This window comes from Gigantopelta aegis, chromosome 15 (genome assembly GCF_016097555.1).
Source record: "Gigantopelta aegis isolate Gae_Host chromosome 15, Gae_host_genome, whole genome shotgun sequence".
Taxonomy (NCBI): Eukaryota; Metazoa; Mollusca; class Gastropoda; order Neomphalida; family Peltospiridae; genus Gigantopelta; species Gigantopelta aegis.
This window is the reverse complement of record NC_054713.1, coordinates 44,523,750-44,546,612: the sequence shown is the minus strand read 5'-3', so window position 1 is coordinate 44,546,612 and position 22,863 is coordinate 44,523,750. Positions and strand designations below refer to the sequence as shown.

The following is a 22,863-nucleotide window of genomic DNA, read 5'->3' as shown; positions in this document are numbered from 1 at the left end:
GCAGACTTCCGAAGAGCTTGTCGAAATATGACTGCTCCGTTCCCTGGTCCGTCTTGGACGTGGCCGGAGAATCCTTCAGCTGATTGGATCCGGAGTATGACGACTCTTTGATGGAGCTGACCGCAACCTCCGTGCTCCTCTCGTCGCTAGGGGTGATGTCCGTGACGTTCTTGGACGACCTGGAGTTGTCTTTAGACGAACTGGAGTTCTTCTTGGAAGAGCTGGAGTTGTCCTTCCTCGAGTCGTTGTTGTCGTCGCTGGAGGAGCTGCCCATGTTGCCTCGCTGGAAGTTGTAGTCGAGCGACTCTGTGTACAGCTTCTGTTCGTTCTGCCACGTCTGGTGGTACAGGTCCCGACACTCCATGTTGCTGGCTGGCGCCGCTGCTGCCGCCGCCGCCTGGGTCTTGTTCTTCTCCACGTTCATGGCAGCCTTCAGGGAGTTCTGCACCTTCTGATCCTTGAAGGAGATGCGGTGCTCTCGCCCGATGTGGCTGGGCAGCTGGGAATTGAAGCCATGGGAGTGGTTGGTGCAGATCACCGAATCCTCGCTGTTGTCGCTCACGAGGGAAGACGTGTCGCTGTAGTTGCCCTGGTCATTGTAGCCAGGAATGAACATGTAGGCGAATTCTTCATCCTGTGATAATAATAATAAAAAAATTCAACATAAATAATAAACAATTGTGGCACTGTAATGAGACCGATATAATGTTGTATGGTTCTAAACTTGATTCTAAACAGTAACTAAGGTCAACGACAGTCACTTTTCGGACCCTTGTTTTGGCTTCGTACACAATAAATAAAACATATCCATAAGTTTTGATATGATATATTTGAAAAAAGGTATTTGTTTTATTTCTTTCATCTTCTAAAACTTGGGCTGCTCATTGAAAAGAGTAGCCCATGAAGTGGCGACAGCAGGTTTCCTCTTTCAGTATATGTGTGGTCCTTAACCATATGTCTGAAGCCATACAACCGTAAATAAAATGTGTTGAGTGCATCGTAAAATAAAACATTTCTTTCTTTCTTTATTTTCGTAGCCAGAAGTTGATTCTTACCAGCATTGGGTCTGACGGCGAGATCTCGTCGAGCAGCTGGTTCATCTGAGCCACGACCAGCTCCTGCGTGGGCTGGTTCTTGAGGACCTCGCTGTCGGCCTCCAGCGCCGTCTTGATGGGGCGGTGCGGCAGGCGGTACTGGTACTTGGCGTCCTCCGTCCACTGCACGCCCTTCAGCCAGAACGGGTCGCTGGCGTGCTTCTTCGAGTTGTGGCGCTGTCGACGCAGCTTGCTTTCGGCCTTGGTGTCCTGGAACACACAATACACGGTTACTCGAGGGGAATATAACACATGGTTACTGGAGGGGAATATAGCACACGCTTACTGGAGGGGAATATAGCACACAGTTACTCGTTGGGAATATAGGACACAGTTACTGGAGGGCAATATAGCACACGCTTACTGGAAGGGAATATAACACACGCTTACTGGAGGGGAATATAGCACACGTTTACTGGAGGGGAATATAGCACACGGTTACTGGAGGGCAATATAACACACGTTTACTGGAGGGAAATATAGCACACGGTTACTGGTGATTACGAAATATAGCATATGAGCACTGGAGGGGAAGACAGGAGATTATGAAATTATTATGAAGTTATTGGAGGGGAATATAACACATGGTTATTGGAGGGGAATATAACACATGATTACTGGAGGGGAATATAACACATGGTTATTGGAGGGGAATATAACACATGATTACTGGAGGGGAATATAACACATGGTTACTGGAGAGGAATATAACACATGGTTACTGGAGGGGAATATAACACGGTTACTGGAGGGAAATATAACACATGGTTACTGAAGGGGAATATAACACATGGTTACTGGAGGGGAATATAACACATGGTTACTGGAGGGGAATATAACACATGGTATCCGGAGGGAAATATAACACATGGTTACTGGAGGGAAATATAACACATGGTTACTGGAGGGGAATATAACAGATGATTACTGAAGAGAAAGACCCAAGATTGTGTAATATAACACACCGTTACTGGAGGGGAATATAACAATGTTTGCTGGAGATTACGAAATATAGCAGATGATCGTTTGCAAAGGGAGACACAAGATGGAATATAACAAATGACTAATGAAAAGTCAGACACGAGATTGTGAAATATGAAAAATGATTATTACACCAGTGTGAGCCCAACACATGATTAGTAATCCACCCTGGAAGTAATGCGTGGTCAGGGCCCTAGCTCTGCACAATGCAGAGTCAAATGGGTATTTGGCAAAATAATGGTTGATTCCATGAATCTCTATCTGGTGCCTCGTGTATAGGGCACCAGCCACTCCCGATAAGATCCTTTACTGGAGCCTCCTTGCACCGCCACAAAGAGGACTGCCACTCTCAGACTAGTTTACTGGAGACCTTGCACCGCCACAAAGAGGACTGCCACTCTCAGACTAGTTTACTAAATCAAAACTAGCACCAGACAGACCTCATTAGAATGAGTACAGTTGTGATGACAAGAGAAAAATAATGTAGAAACAGTTGGTCTTCTATAGATTTCAGTTTATGTTTGACTGCCCCTTACACATGTCAATAAAAGGAGTTTTTATAGATTTTTCTGACTCACCTCTTCTGAAGACGATCGTCTGATGTCCGAGAATTGACTCTGCGGCCCAGGAGCCTTCATCAGATTGAGACCCATGCACAGCTGTGACGAGAAGGGCTGATACAGGCTGGGAACTGACTGGTACACTCCTGGCATAGCTGAGGCTAGAAGTAGACGAAGTCAATAAATTACGAAAAAGAAGATTTGAGTGTATTATTCAGGGAGAGGGAGAGGGAGAGGGAGAGGGAGGGAGGGAGAGAGGGAGAGAGAGAGAGAGAGAGAGAGAGAGAGAGAGAGAGAGAGAGAGAGAGAGAGAGAGAGAGAGAGCTTTGACCTGACCTGACCTAAGCGAGGCACACAATCCCAGAAAGAATAAACTATGAAACATTTTTATTTCATACATCCAGGACCACCTTCCGCCCTTTCCTTGAAAATGCATAAACGATCCATTATCTGTTTGTGAATAGTAGGACCACTGCATAATCGAGTTCAGGTTGACCCCCCCCCCCCCCCCCCCCCACACACACACATATCTCCGCACCCTGCCGTAAAAAAATGCTGAATGATCCTTACCTGTCTGTGAATAGCAGGGCCACTGCATATTCCAGTTCGGGTTGGCCCCATTTGGAATAGGGATGATGTTGTGGGGGCCTCTCTTCATGAGCGGCTTCAGGAAGCACGTGCCGGCCGCCATGTCGAAGTTGACGTAAGGGAACTGCGTGAAGCCGTTAGACGTCACTCCCGGCATCGTCTTGTGCACCTTGGAACTCGTCGCGTTCACCGCCGTCGGAATGGCCCAGTTCGTCTGCTTGGCAATCGGCTCATCGTCAGCCTCGCTGTTCGCGCCGCAGTGCATTCGTTTGAGATTGTTCTGGTGCGAGCTGATCGCCCTCGATTTGTTCATCCCGAACATGTTCTTGTCCTTCTCGGCCTGCTCGCAGAGTAGGCGTTCTTGGAGCTTCGTGTGTTTCCGTAGCGCCGCTTCCGTCAGCATCACGTGTGGGGCGTCGTCCTGCGGAGTCCACCGGGGAAGGAAGAGTTCCTGCTCCAACTGCTGACCGGGCAGGTTGTCCTCGTGGTGCTCAGAAACACGGACCTGGAATATCGGTAAAACGGGTCATGTTATTTCTTAGCCCAATATCTCCGGAGATACGGTTTTTACGTAATTTATAATATCTATTATCCTTTAAGGCGACATAATTTATAATATAGACCGTGCTTTTTGAGAGTGCTTTACCACTGCGCTACGTCCTGCCCTCCAATATGTTACAGAAAAAGAGCATCATAAAAACAAAAACAAAGACATGGACAGATAAAAAGCCGACCCCCTCCCCCTAAAACAACAACAAAACAACGAAACGGGCTGGGAGGATATGGGGCAGGAAGGGATTAAAGCGGAGAGGTGTAACAAAAGAGACAAACGATAGAAAGAAAGAAATATTTTATTTAACTTCATGGGCTACTCTTTTCGATTAGCAGCAAGAGATCTTTTATATGCACCATTCCCACAGACAGGATATTACATACCACGGCCTTTGATATGCCAGTCTGGCTGGAACGAGAAATAGCCCAATGGGCCCACCGACGGGGATCGATCCCAGATTGATCACGCATCGAGCGAGCACATTACCACTGGGCTACGTCACACCACAGACAAACGATAGAGACAAAAGGAATAAGAAAGATTATCTATTTATTTGGTCCCGATCCTAAGTGTATATTTACCGGTGTGTATTTGGTCCCGATCCTAAGTGTATATTTACCGGTGTGTATTTGTGTGCTGAGGTGTCAATAAGCATTCAGTAATTCATTATTTGGTTATCATTTCACAATCAATACATTTATTTAAATACAATTTTAAATATGCATTTCTCACCATAGTACTGCTTCCAAAACTTGGGGGTTTCGGAACCGACAAGTTCACGATGTCTTTAGTGATACCTAGAATAAAAAAACCCAAATAGAACAGATTCATAAAATTAAAATGTTAAGCCATATACTTAAATTGAAACGTCAATGAGGGTTAAAGTTCTCGTTTCAGGCATAACGGGTGGCGGCTATGACTACCCTACAGGGGAGGATTATGGGGGTCTTCCAGTTGCACAGACCCCCCCCCCCCCCCCATCCCCCGGCTAAAAAAAAGCCCCACCCCACCACGTAGATCTAAATTGATGTCCACGTAAAATGTATAATTTCAAATTATAAACATTTACATATTGTTTCGAAAACCCCCTCACCTAAAGCATAATCCGCACCTGCCCTAGTTTCTTACTTAGTAACTGGTTTAACGTGTCCATATACCACTAGGGTTTCGAACACGCCTATCCCGAGTCCGGCCTCTAATAGGATCGGGGGTCTGACTCGGGACAGGGAAGCCCTAGTTCCGCACAAAAATTGTGATGCTATTTGTAGTAGGACGTATTTCAAGCACAACAGTAGTTGGTACATTAACACTTGCTCAAATTAAATTACAGGAAATTATTGGCCAGATGAACCAACATTTTGTCACAACAAACAATGTCACATTTATAACCAACTGGAGGTCTGGTAGCCTCAATTGTGAGATAAAAAGTTGGGTGCACCTTGACCTGTGACCCACTCAGATACTATTTGGTGTACGGCTACCTTCACCTCATGCACCATGTGTATGGTTTGCATCACTAAAGAATTTGAATTAGTTGAACCAACCTGCACTGGTGATGGGGTCGCCGTAGAAGAGGTCCATGCCAAACTCGTGTCCGGTCGATGCGCTAACGGTCTGGCTCATGAGATACCTGTAGTAGACACAAAGCGGTTTACTAGAAAGCCAAACACATTATAACCAGCCTCCGGTCAGAACAAACTTCCAAAGTCAATGCAATGCAATTGATTGTTTAAAATAGTTTTCAAAAACACGGATTAGACAGAAAACGTATGTATAATTTATTTATTTTTATGTCCTTATCATCTGCCTTGGTGACCTAAATGCTTTTCAACACATTTTTCCAAAACATCTTAATGACTTTGACTTTGTCTACGAATGACCTTATTTGGACACAACACGTTATGGTGCGTCACAATATTATTGGTTGAGACGGCGCAGCATTTTGTCTGGTATAGATGGCGTTATTGTACCGCTGTAAATGTGAAAAAATAACATTGACGCACAGGGTCAAAATCAGAGACCACCAAATATTTTGCTTGTCATAAGTGAATTTTATATTCACTTATAATATTACTGTTAATTATATATGCATGTATACACACACAAATATTACACATGCATATGCATTATAATGTATTTATGTGTCTTACACACCCGTTGGTGAGAACATCATTCGTTATTTTTTATAACACATACTTGTTTACAAATGTACGTATGTTAACAATTTCAAGACATACGACTGGCTGCTCCTAGGTGATGACCAGGTCACCAATGCCATACATCCAATGAAACAACAGCACAATCGAAATCAATTACACTGTGACCTATAGTTAACCTGACAATCATTTGTCTGTGAGGTGTAAGTGTATAACTTTTAGTCGAAAAAGATGTTAAAATGTGCTTAAAACCTGATTTTTGAGTATATGTAAGAAATGGAATAATACATTCGTGTCCGTTAGATACCATTTATTTTACAATTCATTGTTTAAAAACGTATCAAACTCGCTTTTGCTCGTTAGATACATTTTAAAACAACTCGTTGTAAGACAAATGGTATCTAACGGCCACTCTTGTATTATTCTCTGTTTGTATTACGCTGTGAAATGATCAGCAATTCAATTAAACATATATTCGTATTAGCATTTTCAATTCATAATTCATAGTTATAATTCTATGTAATTTTACTTAAAGTTTGACATACAGTAAGGTAGATAGCTGTGCCCACCATTCTAGCTTCCAGTAACCTGTAAACCTGTCTTACCGTTTGATGTTGTGGGAGTAGTTGAGCTGATTGTACATGGCGGAAATATCTCGAGTCGCCTTCTCTACCTTAACCTCCTTCTCGTAGATAACGTGAGGCTTCATCGATTCCTTGGCGTCCTGGAAAATAGATGGATGGATGAGTCAATTAATGAATGAATAAAGACACCAATAAAAAAAATAAAATAATAATGTACCGTAAAAATATACATCCGTTTTAACAAATAAATCAGTAAATCAATCAATCAATCAATAAAATAAATAAATAATGATTGAATGAATGTTTAAAAATAAGTAAGTAAATAAATAAATAAAAAATAAATAATAAAAATAAATAATAACATTAAATCCATAAATCCATAATGTAATATATCAATCAGTTTTAAAAATGAAGTTAATACATAAATAAACAGATAACAAAATAAATAATTTAAAAAAATCTAAATGTTATATTATAAATTATACTCGTATACGTATTTGCGTGGATGGATGGATGAATGAATGAATGGAATGATGAATGAATGGATGAATAGACGTTTTGCTGAACACAGAACAAACCAGCAAACTCTTAAAAACGTTGTTAGATTTTTCGATAACACCTAAAAAATTGTATTCTGGGAACCCGACCCTACCTATAAAAGATGGACGACCCTAATTTTGTTTAATGTATTATTATTTTTCTTAAATTCTTCTTTTATTAATATGTAAGTAAAAAGTATATACATAAAATTTTGTTTTAATTTACAAGCTGACTAACCTTGCCTAATATTTGGAGGCACGTTCCAGGAAAAACACAATTTCTTAGGTCTAAACTAAAACGTTTTGTTCAACTACATGGCACATAGAGGATTTAGCATTCCAAGCAAGATGTTTTACAATGTAAATAAAATATGCCATTGGAGGTTATTAAATGAACCTTGACACACGAAACAGTCATTTTAAGAAATATATTCTACCACATAACACCTCCCCCATCAATACAGCATCCATGTAATATAACCCATGTAATCCCACCCCCCCCGAATCCCCGAGTGATAGACTGACCCGTAAGTTGGCGCTATCTATCTTGATCTGCTGTAATTCTTCCTTGAGATCTGTCACTGTAATAAAAATACCCAGTCACATATCTAATAGAAACATAGACACATATCTCATAGAAACACAGACACTTATCTCATAAAAACATAGACACTTATCTCATAAAACATAGACACATATCTCATAGAAACATAGACACATATCTCATAGAAACACAGACACTTATCTCATAAAAACATAGACACTTATCTCATAAAACATAGACATTTGTTATAGAAACGTAGTCACTTATCTTACAGAAACATAGACACTGGTTTTATAGAAACATAGTCACTTATCTTACAGAAACATAGTCACTTACCTTATAGAAACATAAATACATATAGAAAAATAGTAATTTATCTTATGGAAGTAGTCACATATTTTATAGAAACAGTCACCTTTTTATAGAAACATAGTCACCTATCGTATAGAAATATAATCACAATTTATGGAAGCATATTTATAAAAGCAATCACTTATCCTCCCTTCCTCTCTCTCTCTCTCTCTCTCTCTCTCTCTCTCTCTCTCTCTCTCTCTCTCTCTCTCTCTCTCTCTCTCTCTCTCTCTCTCTCTCTCTCTCTCCACCTCGTTTAAAAGGCAAATTGTTTAAACATTACTTACCAGGTTCGGGCGTTGGCTTCTTTCGAGGGGGAGGAGAACACGTACTCGGGGCGCCCATCTCTTTAGGCTGAAAAGGTAAAAACTGACGTCACACAAAGAAAACAATTTGGTAAAGAGGCATTGTGAATGTTGGATAATGACCAAACATTTTACTCTGTGTTTTAAGTTATTGAATGAAAATAATATACCTTGAATTATATGACAGCAACAACCCCCCCCCCCCCCCCAAAAAAAAAAAGAAAAAAAAAAAAAAAAAAAAGGAAAGAAAAAAAGGAACAAAACAAAACACTATATATATATATATATATATATATAAACAACAAAAAACCCCAGATAACAAACAACATACCAAAGCCCCCCAAAGAATCAAAAACGTCAAAGTGATGAAAGTTGCCTTGGCTATATGTATCAAGGCAAATGAGGGGACACCATGGCCAGCGAGGACGAATGAAGGCAGATGAGGACGAATGAAGGCAGAGGAGGACGAATAAAGGCAAATAAGAACGAAAGAAGGCAGATGAGGACGAATGAAGGCAGATGAGGAGGGCATTTTGTTTTCCGAAACTGTTTTAAAATGGTTACAAACTGACGACAGTCCTTTTAACTAGTCTCTTGTGTTACCTGTACGAGCAGGTTTCTGATCAAGGCGTGCATCTTCTGTTGTGATTCGTGTGTGTTCGGATTCAGAGGCATCTTCAAAACTTTAGGTTCTGCAAACACATCGATGTTTTCCGGTCCTCTGTTAAATAAATATATAGATATATAGACAGACAGACAGACAGATAGATAGATAGTCTAAAATAACTAGAGCTCGTCTCGACAACCGTTACTTCTGTGACGAGCGTGCGTTTTTAGAATGATGAAAAATGCTTTTTGGGGGTATTACAAAACTCTAGATGACCAGAACCACTTCATGTGTACGGAATTAACATTCTAAATAATAAAATGTGAAATAAATTTCAGTTGTCATGAGCTTTTGCGAGAGCCAATGAACATTATTTCACGAGGGACATAAACATGACACGAAATGGTAGAGAGTTTAATATCCTAGTTATTATCATTAATCGATCTTAATTTATATCATTAAACTCGTTTGGTTGACGTTTCTGTATGGTTGTACTGCCCTAATTGATGACGTCATCGCGTGGTGTCGAAATGTTACGTCCCAATTGGCGTTCTAGTGGGATGTATCATTTTGATATGTACCAAGATATTTGTAACCATATGGGTAATAATTAAGTATAAGACTTACTTGATGACGGTATGGTGTCCAATGACAAATTCAAGTTGTTTACTCCATGGATTGAGGAAGGTGGACCACTTGGTCTGCACTTCAACATAGTCGCCATTGTGGGCCTTCATTCTCATGGGGGGACTGTCAAAGGGGTCACCCTTACACTTCAGGACTACATTGGAAATAAAAAAAATAAAAAAAAATAGTATTAATTCATTCATTTCCGGCTGGATTTAGCTCAGTCAGTTGAGTATTCACTTGAGGTGGTTGCGTCGCAGGATCGAACCACCTCGGTGGTTCCATTCAGCTGATTCCAACTAGTGCACCACAACCGGACGAAGGCCGTGGTATGTGCTTTCCTGTCTGTGAGAAAGTGCATACAAAAGATCCCTTGCTGCATTAGTCTGATGACTACGAGTCAGAATTACCAAATGTTTGACATCCAATAGCTGATGATTAATTAATCAATGTGCTCCAGTGGTATCGTTAAACAAAACAATCTTATTTTCATGCTTATATCCAATTAAAGTTCAAGCACGTTGTCCTGGGTACATACCTCAGCCATGTAGGCTGTCTGTCCAAGACGGTGGGTTAGTTGTTAGTGAAAGAGAAGAGGGTGTTGTTGTCTTACAAACTACCCATTGAGTCGATAAAACTCGCCCTGGGTGGGAACCGGTACCGAGCTATAGTAGTGGTAGTAATAGTAATAGTAATAGTAGTAGTAGCAGTAGTAGTAGTAGTTGCAAGTAGTAGTAGTAGTAATGGTAGTAGCAGTAGCATTAGCAGTAGTAGTAGTAGCAGTAGTAGTAGCAACAGCAGCAGTAGTAGTAGCAGCAGCAGCAGCAACAGTAGTAGTAGTAGTAGTAGCAGTAGTAGTAGTTGCAAGTAGTAGTAGTAGTAATGGTAGTAGCAGTAGCATTAGCAGTAGTAGTAGTAGCAGTAGTAGTAGCAACAGCAGCAGTAGTAGTAGCAGCAGCAGCAGCAACAGTAGTAGTAGTAGTAGTAGTAGTAGTAGTAGTAGTAGTAGTAGCAGAAGCAGTAGTAGTAGTAGTAGCAGTGGTAGTAGTAGTAGTAGTAGTAATAGTAGTAGTAGCAGTAGCAGTAATGGTAGTAGTAGTAGTAGTAGTAGTAGTAGCAGCAGCAGTAGTAGTAGTAGTAGTAGTAGTAGTAGTAGTAGTAGTAGTAGTAGTAGTAGTAGTAGTAGTAGTAGTAGTAGTAGTAGTAGTAGTAGTAGTAGCAGCAGCAGTAGTAGTAGTAGTAGCAGCAGCAGCAGTAGTAGTAGCAGTAGTAGTAGTAGTAGTAGCAGCAGCAGTATTTGATATATCAAGTCGTAGTGCACTGGCTGGAACGAGAAATAGCCCCAAAGGCCCCATCAGCAGGGATCGATCCCAAACTGACTGCACATCAGGCTAGCACTTTAGCACCTGTCAAAACAAAACGAAAAACAACATAGGCGTACGGGCTCCCATTTTTGTAGGGGAGCAGGCTGGATTTTGCCCGAATTAAACGAAAATGCCCGAATCTGGATAACAAAATATTTTCATACTAACATTATTGCCAAACAGTTATATAGGGTTGAAAACGAATCACTACGCATTTTAACATGGATTTCAACTAATGTTGCGGGTAAAATGATGGAAATACATGGTAAAAAGGCCTTAGACTAGTTTAGCACATCTTGTTTTTGTTTTACCGAATTTGATGATATGCTCCAACATTAGGGGGCCCCATGTCCCTCCTCCCCTCGTACGCTTATGAACAACAACAAACATCAACCACATACCTTCCTGATGGACTTCGTAGAGTTTGACCAAATCGCTGGGATGGTAGAAATCAAAGATTGGCTTCTCATTGATATCTTGTGGCAAATAACCCAGCAAGTGAATAGCGCTGAAATTAAAATTGATATTATTATATCTTACTTAAATTATAAAACACTTGTCTGCTTGGTTCAGCATTGGTCACATGATGGCATTAAAACAAAACGCGGATAGTTGTTGCTTTATGCAGTTATATATATTTTTTCTGAATCTGCCACTGTTATAGATCAACTTTATAAAACTCTGACTAGTTCAACTGAGGTCACATGACAGAACCGAAGACAAATGTCGGCTGATTGCTTTAAAACAAAATGTATAAATATACCCCAGTTTCTAAAAATAAAACTTTATCTGATTGGTTGATCAGGTCACGTGATAGCACTAAAAAGAAGTATGGATGTCTTGTTATAAAAGTACGTCACTTTCATAAAATTGTACTTGATTTAATACGTCACAGGGCCATGGTGGCACTGAAAGGAACCTGGATATTGGATATATATATATATATATATATACAGTATAATCTCGTTACGTCGAACTCGGAAGGATCGAATACACCGCATCGCTCGAACCAAAAACGAAGTTCCCAGTTACACTTACATGATGTTGACCGAATATATATGAATGGAAGGTCCACGGGAATAACCTAAGATGTCCAAACAGATAGTCAGTATTATATTGGTTGTGTATGTCAATGCAACCATGAGTCAAGGAAACAAAAACCTTTAATTATAATAGGCCCTTAAAAGTTGTTGGTAAATCATGCTTGCTTAGGTATAAATACTCCACGACTGCAGAGTTGTAAACTTTAAGATTAAAAAAATATCACATTACCAATAAATGTAACCTCACAGATTATTCCCGTTGACCGTTCATATATGCTAATACATGTATATACATATACACTTCACCTCACTTTGTGAAAGTTTCATTGGTTGAATATAGGTCAGATGATAAAATATGATTAGATTATTTAGTTAAACTTACTTTGAGTGCACGTGGCTGAACTGACAGTGTCGAGAATGTCGAGTTGTGAAGGTCACCTTGTCAGGAAGACATCCATCTTCTATATAAAAGTAAAAATGCAACATTACATCTCTGATCCACAACATTAAATCTCGTCAGGTTAGGACACAACTGAGCAATACACACAGATGTAGACTGGTTCTAAGCGCTATCTTGTTTCTACACTGTAAAGCTAGACCGTATCTCTGTACAATGCAGAGTCGAATTGTCATTTGGCAATCCCTATCTCTCTCTAGTGTCTCGTCTATAGGAAGACAGCCACTTCCGGGAGATCCTTTGCTGGAGATTTCATCCCTCTTGCGCCGCCACAAAGAGGACTGCCACTACCACAATAGTTGACTAAATCACAACTAGCACAGGACAGAGCTCATTAGAATATTTACACAGCTGGGATGGTATGCACCCAAGGATGCCCTTGAACGGTGGGTGGGGTGAGGAGAACCTCCCAAAAACCCCACCAAAAAACAAGCAGTCTACAGGAATAAGCTCAGCCCATAAACGGCAATTCACCTTGATACGGCGAGTGGAGTGGAAGACATTCCCAGTGGAAGAGTCTTCTGTCTTGTAGTCCATCTGTCTTGGTCGCTTTGTCCTGGGGGCGGTAAATCGCCTTCATCTCAAATGACTGGTATATGGACGGACTCTCCAGACTAAAGCTACTGTTGAGGCTGCGGAAACACCTGGACAAAAGATAAACAATATTAACTGTGGAAAAGAGAGAGAGAGAGAGAGAGAGAGAGAGAGAGAGAGAGAGAGAGAGAGAGAGAGAGAGAGAGAGAGAGAGAGAGAGAGAGAGAGAGAGAGAGAGAGAGAGAGAGAGAGAGACAGACAGACAGACAGACAGACAGACAGACAGACAGAGAGAGAGAGAGAGAGAGAGGGACAAGATTAAGACATCGATACAAACACGCAATCATACAGATAGGTAGATACAGATAGATATATGGACAATTGTACAAAACATTATTACTAAAACTGTAAGACACATAAATGAAATCGAATCAAGCTGTTTCATAGAAAGTGACTGCTTCGGATTGCACATAGCTGATTACATATGCGTGTACTCATAACGGATTACTGACTAATGGAATTTAATCCTATGGACTTCGATTGAATCTAACCTGATTCGAACGCAGAAACTTCTCTTGGGTGTCGCTTTAGCTTCACTTCTTTGGTCAGCACTTGATTCAGTGATACCTGGAATTAAATAATACAGATGAGATGCTTTGTTCATGGGTAACTTCTAATCCGTACATGTAATAATCCTAGCGTTGAGAATCGGTTGGAATTTTATCATCGGTCATCGGTTATATCGTTTTTCCACCAACCGATCAACTTTCAATTACACAAACGGTTAGAACTGAATGAACATACAACGGAACTGAATTATATTGCTTTGAACATCTCCTATTACCTTATGTCCCCACAAAAATACTACAGTTAAAAAGAGCTGTCCAGAGTTTGATGTCATTGCAACATGTTTATGACTAACGGATTCTTTTTGATGATTAGACATTTTCCTATTTAGAATATCAGTGTAAACAAGGTGTTTGTTGTCCTAATGTTCAAAATAGCCCGACTGAGATTTTACTTTCCAATAATATCATACGAATGAAAAATATGTCATGAAGAAACTTTACAATGACTGTAACAAACGTTAGCAGTCGATCACAAACATTGGATAAACAGACACTGGTATTCTAAACACGAGAAATGTATTTTATATGTAAGTTTAGTCGCCAAAAAGACCCTGTTAGTTGAAAACACATTACAATGGCTGCAAACCCTTTAAAAAGAAGAAAGCGCGAAATACTTTAATCACCTTAGAGTGAACATGACCAGCCTATCAATGATTTTAAATGTATAGTCTGTAATACTTAAAATAAAACAAATATTTATTAACGTTTTGTTGCAAGTCTAAAGCCAATAACACTTGGCATAAAAGAGAAATATGTCAGTGCCTTGTGAAAGTGTAGGGTCGGCAACGTACAATGAAATTTAAATACCAACTACTTTGTGCAAGTCTAAAGTTTTTAATACACAACATAAAACAGATGTAGGTTATTGCAGGGTTTACACCTCGACATCTAAAAGTAAACAAATAAAACACCACTACTTTGTACACGCCTAATGTCTTTAACATCAGTTATTGGGACTGTGAAATTTTAAATTGCATATGTCAAGTTTAAGGACTTCAATAATTGAAACAAAACAGAAACAATGACTGCCATATTCCAGCTCAGGAATCAAAAGGTAACAATAAAAGAATAAACAAAATATACCATTGCGTTGGTCAAGTATATGGACTACAATAATTGAAATAGAACAGAAACAACGACTGCCATATTCCAGCTTAGGAATGAATAGGAACAATTATACAGCACCTCCCAACCCTCCCCAAAGCACAACAAAACAAGAAGATGATAGTGAAGAAGAAGATGATGATGAAGAAGAAGAAGATGATGATGAACAAGAAGATGATGATGAAGAATAAGAATAAGAAGAAGAATAAACAGAAGAAGAAGAAGAAGAAGAAGAAGAAGAAGAACAACAACAACAACAACAAACAACAACAACAACAACAACAACAACAACAACAACAACAACAACAACAACAACAACAACAACAACAACAACAACAACAACAACAACAACAACAACAACAACAACAACAAAATCCCAAGTCCGAAATCACTAACAATACTGCCTTGTTCGGAACTAGGGTCCATAATACATACAATATAACTGAAATACACAATTGTTTAAATCGTACCAGTTTTCAAACTCTTTGATTCGAATTCGATCATCATGTTACTGTTAAATGTAATCATGTCATTCTTCTGCATAAAGTCCGTTATGGCACGGCCTTTCAAAAAATCCTGCAACAGACAATAATATTAATACTACTACTACTACTAATAATAATACTCTTTTTGTACAAGTAGTTCCAGTTATTATTTTATACAAAATGTTGTAGAGAGAGCAAATTACATTTAAATGTCATACAAAATGTCTACTATTTGACACGAGTGTAGCTTCAATGTAAAAGTTATAAAACAAATGCTTAATGTTTGTAGAGACGAAAATTTTAATGTAAATTTTATACAAAATACTTAATGTTTGCAGAGACAAGAGTTTCAATGTAAATTTTGTACAACATGCTTAATGTTTGTAAAGATAAGAGTTTCAATGTAAATTTTATTAAAAAATGTTTAATGGTTGTAGAGACAATAGTTTCAATGTACATTTTATACAACAGTTAACTGTTGTAAAGAAAATAGTATTTTCAATTTATATTTACATAATACAATGTAAAGAGAGTATTTTCAATTTACATTGAAACAGTAATAGCTAATACACGTTTTAAAATTGATGATAAGATAAAAAATTAAATAGTAAACAATGTTAAACAACGCTGAAAGGAGAACAATAGCGCGCACGTGTGTGTGTGTGTGTGTGTGTGTGTGTGTGTGTGTGTGTGTGTGTGTGTGTGTTTGTGAAGGAAAATAACATAAAAAGGAACGGGATATTTATTTAACAAAATTAAAGTTTGTTTTCTTTAACAATAATGTTTAGTTATAATGCAAGACAGTCCATACACTACATGTGACTTCAGTATGACATTACATTAAAATACACGCACAGGTAAATGGTGGTGTACAAGATAATATAGTTCAAATCCATTCAAAACATTAAAGTGTTTATAACAAGTATCTCTAGGAATCATCTTGTACAGATATACGATTTCGTACCTTGGGGTAGAGAAGCAGTTGCATCAGAATCGGAGACACCTCTTGGATTTTGTGATCATTCATGGACACAGCTATCCATAACTTGATCTACAATAACAGAGAATAAATATATACTGTTTCCATCAATTCATTGTTTATAGCCACCGTGCCGTACCTATTAGTCATACTGTAAACATTTTGTCATCGTTATTTCAGTTCATTCAATGTGACGTTGAAAATATCTTAATACTGAAATATTACTAAGTGTACAAAGATAAGAATAACGTTATTCACTCGGCCGAATTGGCTTCCTCGTTTCGTATGCCTATGTGATTGTAAACAACAGTTATCTGGGTGATGTTATTCTCAACATTTAGTTTTATATAGAAAGAGGACTCGAGACAAGTCCCATATATGGATATATCTAGCTTGTTTTCACCAATTCTTTGAGCATTTTTAGCATTTAATTTATTCTAATAAGAAATTGCTTTGGGACACATACAAATTTGAATAGTGGTGTGCGACCTAAATCTGTTACCTTTCTCTCTGTAGTTAAGGGTTCTCTGATGATTGTATCTGTGACATTCACTTGGGACATTTCGTCATCCGTTACTCGCTTTGATGGCTCTTCTGATAAATAGTTTAAGTATGGTAAATATAAACTGATATATACATGTACCAGAAAGTTAAAAATATAATAATGTAATTAATCTCAGAATTCAATAAATAATTACAATGTGGTAAATTAATTAAAAACCCCAGTATATATATATATATATATATATATATATATATATATATATATATATATATATATATATATGTATGTATGTATATGTATATGTATATGTATATATATATATATATATATATGTGTATGTGTGTATATATGTGTGTGTGTGTGTGTGTGTGTGTGTGTGTGTGTGTGTGTTTGTGTGTGTATGTATGTGTGTGTTTAACTCTGCCCTGTAAATTTTGACAACCCAATAGCCGATGGAGTTTTTGTGCTGGGATGTCATTAAACATTCATTCATTCATTCATTCTGCCCTGTAATTAATTAGAATTCAATAAATAAGAAATACAAATTAATATGATAAATAAACATTCAAAATACAATAATTAAAACAAAATAAGAAAAAAACCCTGAGTTTTATACATATATCAAATCACTACCTTTAAAATTTACAATGAGACCACCTCCTACACCACCCCCCCCCCCCCACTCCCCACACACACACCTGTCCTTAACCAGGGTACATATCCCCAGCAGCCAATACTCTAGAGAGACCCATTAAAAACATTCAAATGAAAAAAAGTGTATAATTCGTGACCAAATTAATAATTCCACCCAGTGGTTGAAACTGCTACTAATTCTCCCTTACAAAAGTCTTAACTCGATCCTATTTATTTGGTATTAAAAACCAGTCCCATTGTTTGGTATATTTTAAACATTTATCCATTTTAGATCGATCATCCACTTCTGTTTTCTTCCCGTGACGTCATTTTCCCTTGTAATGTAGGTCATAGAGTAAATGTTGGGCGAGCTTGACCTGTTTAGCTATTCTTTATGAAAAAAACAAAAACAAAATGGCGACCAGATGTTTGTGTTGTGTGGCGAACACAGACGACATCAGGCCACAGACCACAATTAATTACACTATATGTTTCTATATAGCCTTAGTGGCTATAACATTTTTATTAATATCAGCAGGCCCATGGATTTTGGTATGTACCTTTGCCTGCCTGGGGGAAACATACCCTAAAAAGTACAACCCCTGTTGTCCAACTCTTTCTCCCAGGATATTGGTTTAAACAAACACACCCACTAAACCTGGCCGGAGTACACCCATTTTACACAAAAAGCACTACTTTTGCATGGGCCAGAATTACCACAAACAAGTCTTCTTTTTGAATAAAAAAATCCTTAATACCCCAACTTCAACTTTTGTGAAAAGATGCATTTCTCTGCCGCACTATATAGTTTATGTTACCTTTTATCTTCCGCATGCTGTTGAGAACGTGCTGAAGCGTGGACAGAGTTCCAAACTTTCGCTTATTGCCCAATTCATTCGGAATCATCGATCTCAGTTCCTTGAGGTACTGTTTAACCTTTTCCTTCTTCTTAATCTTCTGCAAGGCGCAATAGGCCATGTCACTACTGCAAAACAAAATAAACACATTGTCAACGAGTTTGTTTTGTTTAATGACACTACGAGAACATATTAGTCATCGTCTATTGGATGTCAAACATTTGGTATTTTTGACATATAGTCTTGGAGAGGAAACCCGCTACATTTTTTCATTAGTAGCAGGGAGATTTTAAATGCACTGAGCTTTATCCCACCCTAAACACATTGTAAAGATGAACTCTGGAAATTTTGTATTTGCACTCCAATAAATAAATAAATAAATAAATAATTAAGTAAATAAATTAAAGAAATAAAATAAAATAAATAAAATATCAACCTACCAACAAATCAATCAATCAACTAACCAATCAATAAAGAAACATGAAAATAAATAAATTAACAAAGACTAAAATAAATAAATGAATAAATAAATACATACATAAATAAATAAAGAAACAAAGTTAAATAAATAAAGAAAGAAAGAAAAAAACAAAGTTAAAGTTTATTTTGTTTAGCTCTTTGTTATTATCATTATGTTAGTATTGTCTACAAAACAACATTAAAAATATCAAAAATTGGAATTCCAGAAAGTAAGTTAAAGTTTGTTGTGTTTAACCACGTTAAAGTAAGTATGTTTTGTTTAATGATTGGTTAGTTGACTGATTGATTGATTTGTTGGTTGGTTGGTTAGTTGATATTTTATTTTATTTTATTTTTATTTTTATTTTATTATTTAACTGTGAGTTAAACTTTGAACATAACGTCACGTGACACACGTAATTCGATCGTACCTGTAACCAGAAGTGGAAGGCTGATAATCCATACTACTGCACGTTATACTTAGACTGCTGGGACTGCTGCTTCTGGAAAGTAACAGAGAAGAAACACGTCAATACTAGACAATCATTTGGTACACTCGGACTGTTGCACAACGGCATGAGAGGAATATATATATGTATGTATGTATGTATGTATGTATGTATGTATGTATGTATGTATGTATATATATATATATGTATATATGTATGTATGTATGTATACACACACACACACACACACACATACATACACACAACAAACACACACATACACACAATTTGTAACATTCACGTGAAATAATGGTTGATAAGAAACATATACAAAGAACAATAAATAAATTGCTACAAGAACAAGGTGTATAACAGAAACTCTAAATGTAATACATACACATACCACAGGTACGTGTTAATATAAATATAAATATTAATATAATCTAGATTTACAGCGTCGGTGAACAAATCTGTGTGTATTGCGGGCCAATAATAATAGTAATAACAATAGAAATATTAAAAAAGAGAAAATAATAGTAGTAGCAGCAGCAGCAGTAGTAGTAGTAGTAGTAACATTAATAAAAGTCTCAAATCTCACTGTCCCGAAATAGTCAAAGGGTATACAATGAATACCTCATCTGCCTTTGTGGTGCCAATGATATGATGACCTGCTTTAAATAGATTTTGAATTAAAGTTTTATTGAAAAAGACATTCAAATACAAGAATATTAGTGTAATTATTGGCTGTCGTCGTTTAAATTGTATATGTATATAAGTGGCGGGACGCGTGTACGTGCGCGTGCATGCATGTATGAGTGTGTGTATGTATGTATGTATGTATGTATGTATGTTTATAAACTAATTGTTACTATGACGACCTATCGCACAAAACTACAAACCTATCGAAACATGAGTCTGAGTCTGCGGACGAGACATCGCTAGTCGGAGAAGAAACTCGAATTGCCTCGAACCCTGCACTGGGATAATACACCGCGTATGCAGGTACCATAACTATCTGTGGCTGGTAGGTGTAAAACTGCATCATGTTTTCGACGCTTTGCTCAAGGTTCTGTGATCACTGCAACTTTATACAGCCAGCCGTTTGACGTGTTGTTGAACATTCACTGATATGCAAGGTTATTCCGCCTTTTGGCGTGTTGCTAAAGATTCACTGATATACAAGGTTATTCCGCCTTTTGACGGGTTGTTGAAGATTCACTGATATATACGGTTATTCTCCCCTTGTAGCCTTTTTCTTTTTTCCTTGGCCTTTTTCAATAACCATGCTAATAGAACGCATCCGTATGCAGTGCATTATGTGGAGTTTTGTGATGCAACCATGTACCGGTATTGTCTGTTAGTCTATTCGTCTGTTATCAGGGTAACATTCATTAAAGTTAACAAGATGGCGTACTCTGTTAAGTGACTTTTTTTTAAATGTTGTTCAGATAAATCAATGCATGCTAAGTGGGGGTACAATGATTGTTTCTCAATTAATATGTTAGCCTATTAGCATGAGATTAGTTTTGTTAATTTTAATAGCAGGGCATAGACTTTGTAATACCGTTGAAGTTATGGAACTAAGTTTTCACTGTGAGCAGGGCGTATGATCTATGAACACCGTTAACATAACACATAGTTTCAGAGATCCTTTTGGAACACCTGTTACGGAATTACCCTTTTTCCGGTAGGAGTGTACCGTCGATCAGGTTAGCAACAGAAACATTTTAGTCTAGAACCATCCTTTTCTAGATAATGTTTCCACATGAAAATGAGTTAGTCTTCAACACCAGAGTGGAATGGTTAACTAAACGTTACTGAGTTTCAATCCTGAGAACAGATGCAGATCGAATTTATCAGAAAGATCCACACAAATTAAATCATTTTTAAATCTGTTTTTTCACCGATCAACCTGGATCGATTGGAGCAGATTTATCAGAACGATCCACGCAAATTAAATCTGTTTTAAATCGGTTTTATCACCGATCAACGTGAACCGATTGGAGCAAATTTATCAGAACGATCCACGCAAATTAAATATGTTTTCTCATCGATCAACATAGATCAACTGCTGCTCCGTATGCACAGCAAAGCGAATGCATCAACAGATATCAAGATGACAAATTCTTATTTTAGCCGACAGTAAACAAAGTCAGTGTGCAGTCCAATGCTAATAATCGGAATTTATTGTCTATGTCAAAGCGGTTTGGTGAACATATGAAATAACAGACATCTTGGTTTCCCATAATATATATATATTTCTCCAAGCATTGTAATACTCATCCAAATTAGCAGGAAACTGTTTCTCGGTATTTTCCCCCTATTATTTTAGAACACATATCCAAATATACACATCACAACTTGATCAGAGAATAAAGCATTGTGAAACATATAGCTAATCAACGTTCAACATATAGCTAATCAACGATCTACATATACATGCAGCTAATCACCGATCAAGATATAGGCATTCAACGATTCAGATATAGTTATTTAATGATCCAGATTTAGGTAATGAATGCTCCAGATATAGTTATTTAACAATCCAGATTTAGGTAATGAATGCTCCAGATATAGTTATTGAACGATCCAGATTTAGGTAATGAATGCTCCAGATATAGTTATTGAACGATCCAGATTTAGGTAATGAATGATCCAGATATAGCCATTGAACAATCCAGGAAACACAATGCTCAGTTAGCTAAAGAAAGCATCCAGTAAACCACGGGACGCCTACAAGGCACAAATGAATATCAGAAAGCCCAAAGGACGTAGCACGAGAACACGGGGTAAGGTGGAAGTGGGACCCCCAGAAAGAACGAACTAGCGCTGGCCAGTGATACAAAAACGTTACGCCAAAATCCAACAAAGCAATCGGTGCAGAGATCGAGCTAAGCCACAAGACAACAGAATCCGCGGGTACAAACAAACAAAACAAGAGTATTTCCGGGTTCCCGCCAGCATGGAAACGAACCTAGTGACGCTCTGGAAAGACAACACGGAAGTCGGAACGCACCTCGTGACCCAGTGTGCAAGACGTTTGGGAAGTGGAGGTTCACATTTAGACAGGAGAGTTCGAACAAACAGAAACGAAAACTGATGTTTCATCTCACTGCCTTGAGTTGTTGACTCGTCAAACAAGGCGTTGTTTCTTTCTTTGTCTTTCTTTCTTTATGTTCTTTCTTTTTTAGTTTCTTTCTTTCTGCTTTATTTTCTTTATTTGAGAGAGAGAGAGAGAGAGAGAGAGAGAGAGAGAGAGAGAGAGAGAGAGAGAGAGAGAGAGAGAGAGAGAGAGAGAGAGAGAGAGAGAGAGAGAGAGAGAGAGATTGCAGGACTGCGCTAGTGATTTTGTTTTGGGAGACAACTCACGACTGATGTTGCAAGGATCCACAGTAAGAGTCACTCTTCCGGGAAATGGTCTTGAGCTCTTCATTTCGGCACAATTCGATTTTACCAGACATCCTGTGGTCAAACGAAAAACACAAAAATATATAATGGTGATTGTAATGATGATAATGATGATCATAATGATGATGATGACGATGATAATTTTATGATGACAACGATGAAAACCCCCACAGTATTAGTATGCTACGTTGGAGCAAGAACGACAAGGAAACGTAGAAGGAACCGCCGCTGGCGGTTCAGCCGCCACTTTTAGCCCCCTCCCCCCGTGCCGCCCCTGGCGCACTTTTCCTCTTCCTCCACCTCTTCGTCTTCTCAACCGCGTCGCCGTACACCAAAGTCACGGTTGCCCGTAACTCGGTGTACGCGATGCGGTACTCGAGTAAGTCTCCGTAGCTTCGCATCCGTCCCCCCCCCCCCCCCCCCCGTGTGTGTGTGTGTAAAAACCCGCTGTCGCCACATAGGCTACTC

The 22,863-nt window shown here is 38.3% G+C and overlaps 1 protein-coding gene across 1 annotated transcript; it reads right to left on the bottom strand.

Annotated features, from left to right (window-relative positions):
• Positions 1–1,584: 1,584 nt before the first annotated feature.
• LOC121389849 lies at positions 1,585–22,796 on the bottom strand. Its single transcript, XM_041521497.1, has 21 exons — positions 22,696–22,796; positions 22,357–22,449; positions 18,970–19,041; positions 18,041–18,207; positions 16,587–16,678; positions 16,070–16,156; positions 15,056–15,062; positions 13,439–13,514; positions 12,828–12,985; positions 12,279–12,357; positions 11,255–11,361; positions 9,490–9,643; positions 8,859–8,976; positions 8,238–8,304; positions 7,581–7,636; positions 6,538–6,656; positions 5,321–5,406; positions 4,509–4,573; positions 3,206–3,728; positions 2,654–2,796; positions 1,585–1,617 (listed from the first exon to the last, which is right to left on the bottom strand). Exons 1-21 carry the CDS (start codon positions 22,794–22,796, stop codon positions 1,585–1,587), a joined length of 2,403 nt encoding a protein of 800 aa, XP_041377431.1.
• Between the last annotated feature and the right edge of the window lie 67 nt (positions 22,797–22,863).

Coding starts and splice junctions, on each gene's coding strand:
- LOC121389849 (XM_041521497.1), bottom strand. CDS start 22,796: ATGCGAAGCTACGGAGACTTACTCGAGTACCGCATCGCGTACACCGAG. Junction 19,042..22,356: donor GGATCCTTGCAACATCAGTC/GTGAGTTGTCTC, acceptor GTTACTTTCCAG/AAGCAGCAGTCCCAGCAGTC. Junction 7,637..8,237: donor GAAGCCAACGCCCGAACCTG/GTAAGTAATGTT, acceptor TTTTTATTACAG/TGACAGATCTCAAGGAAGAA.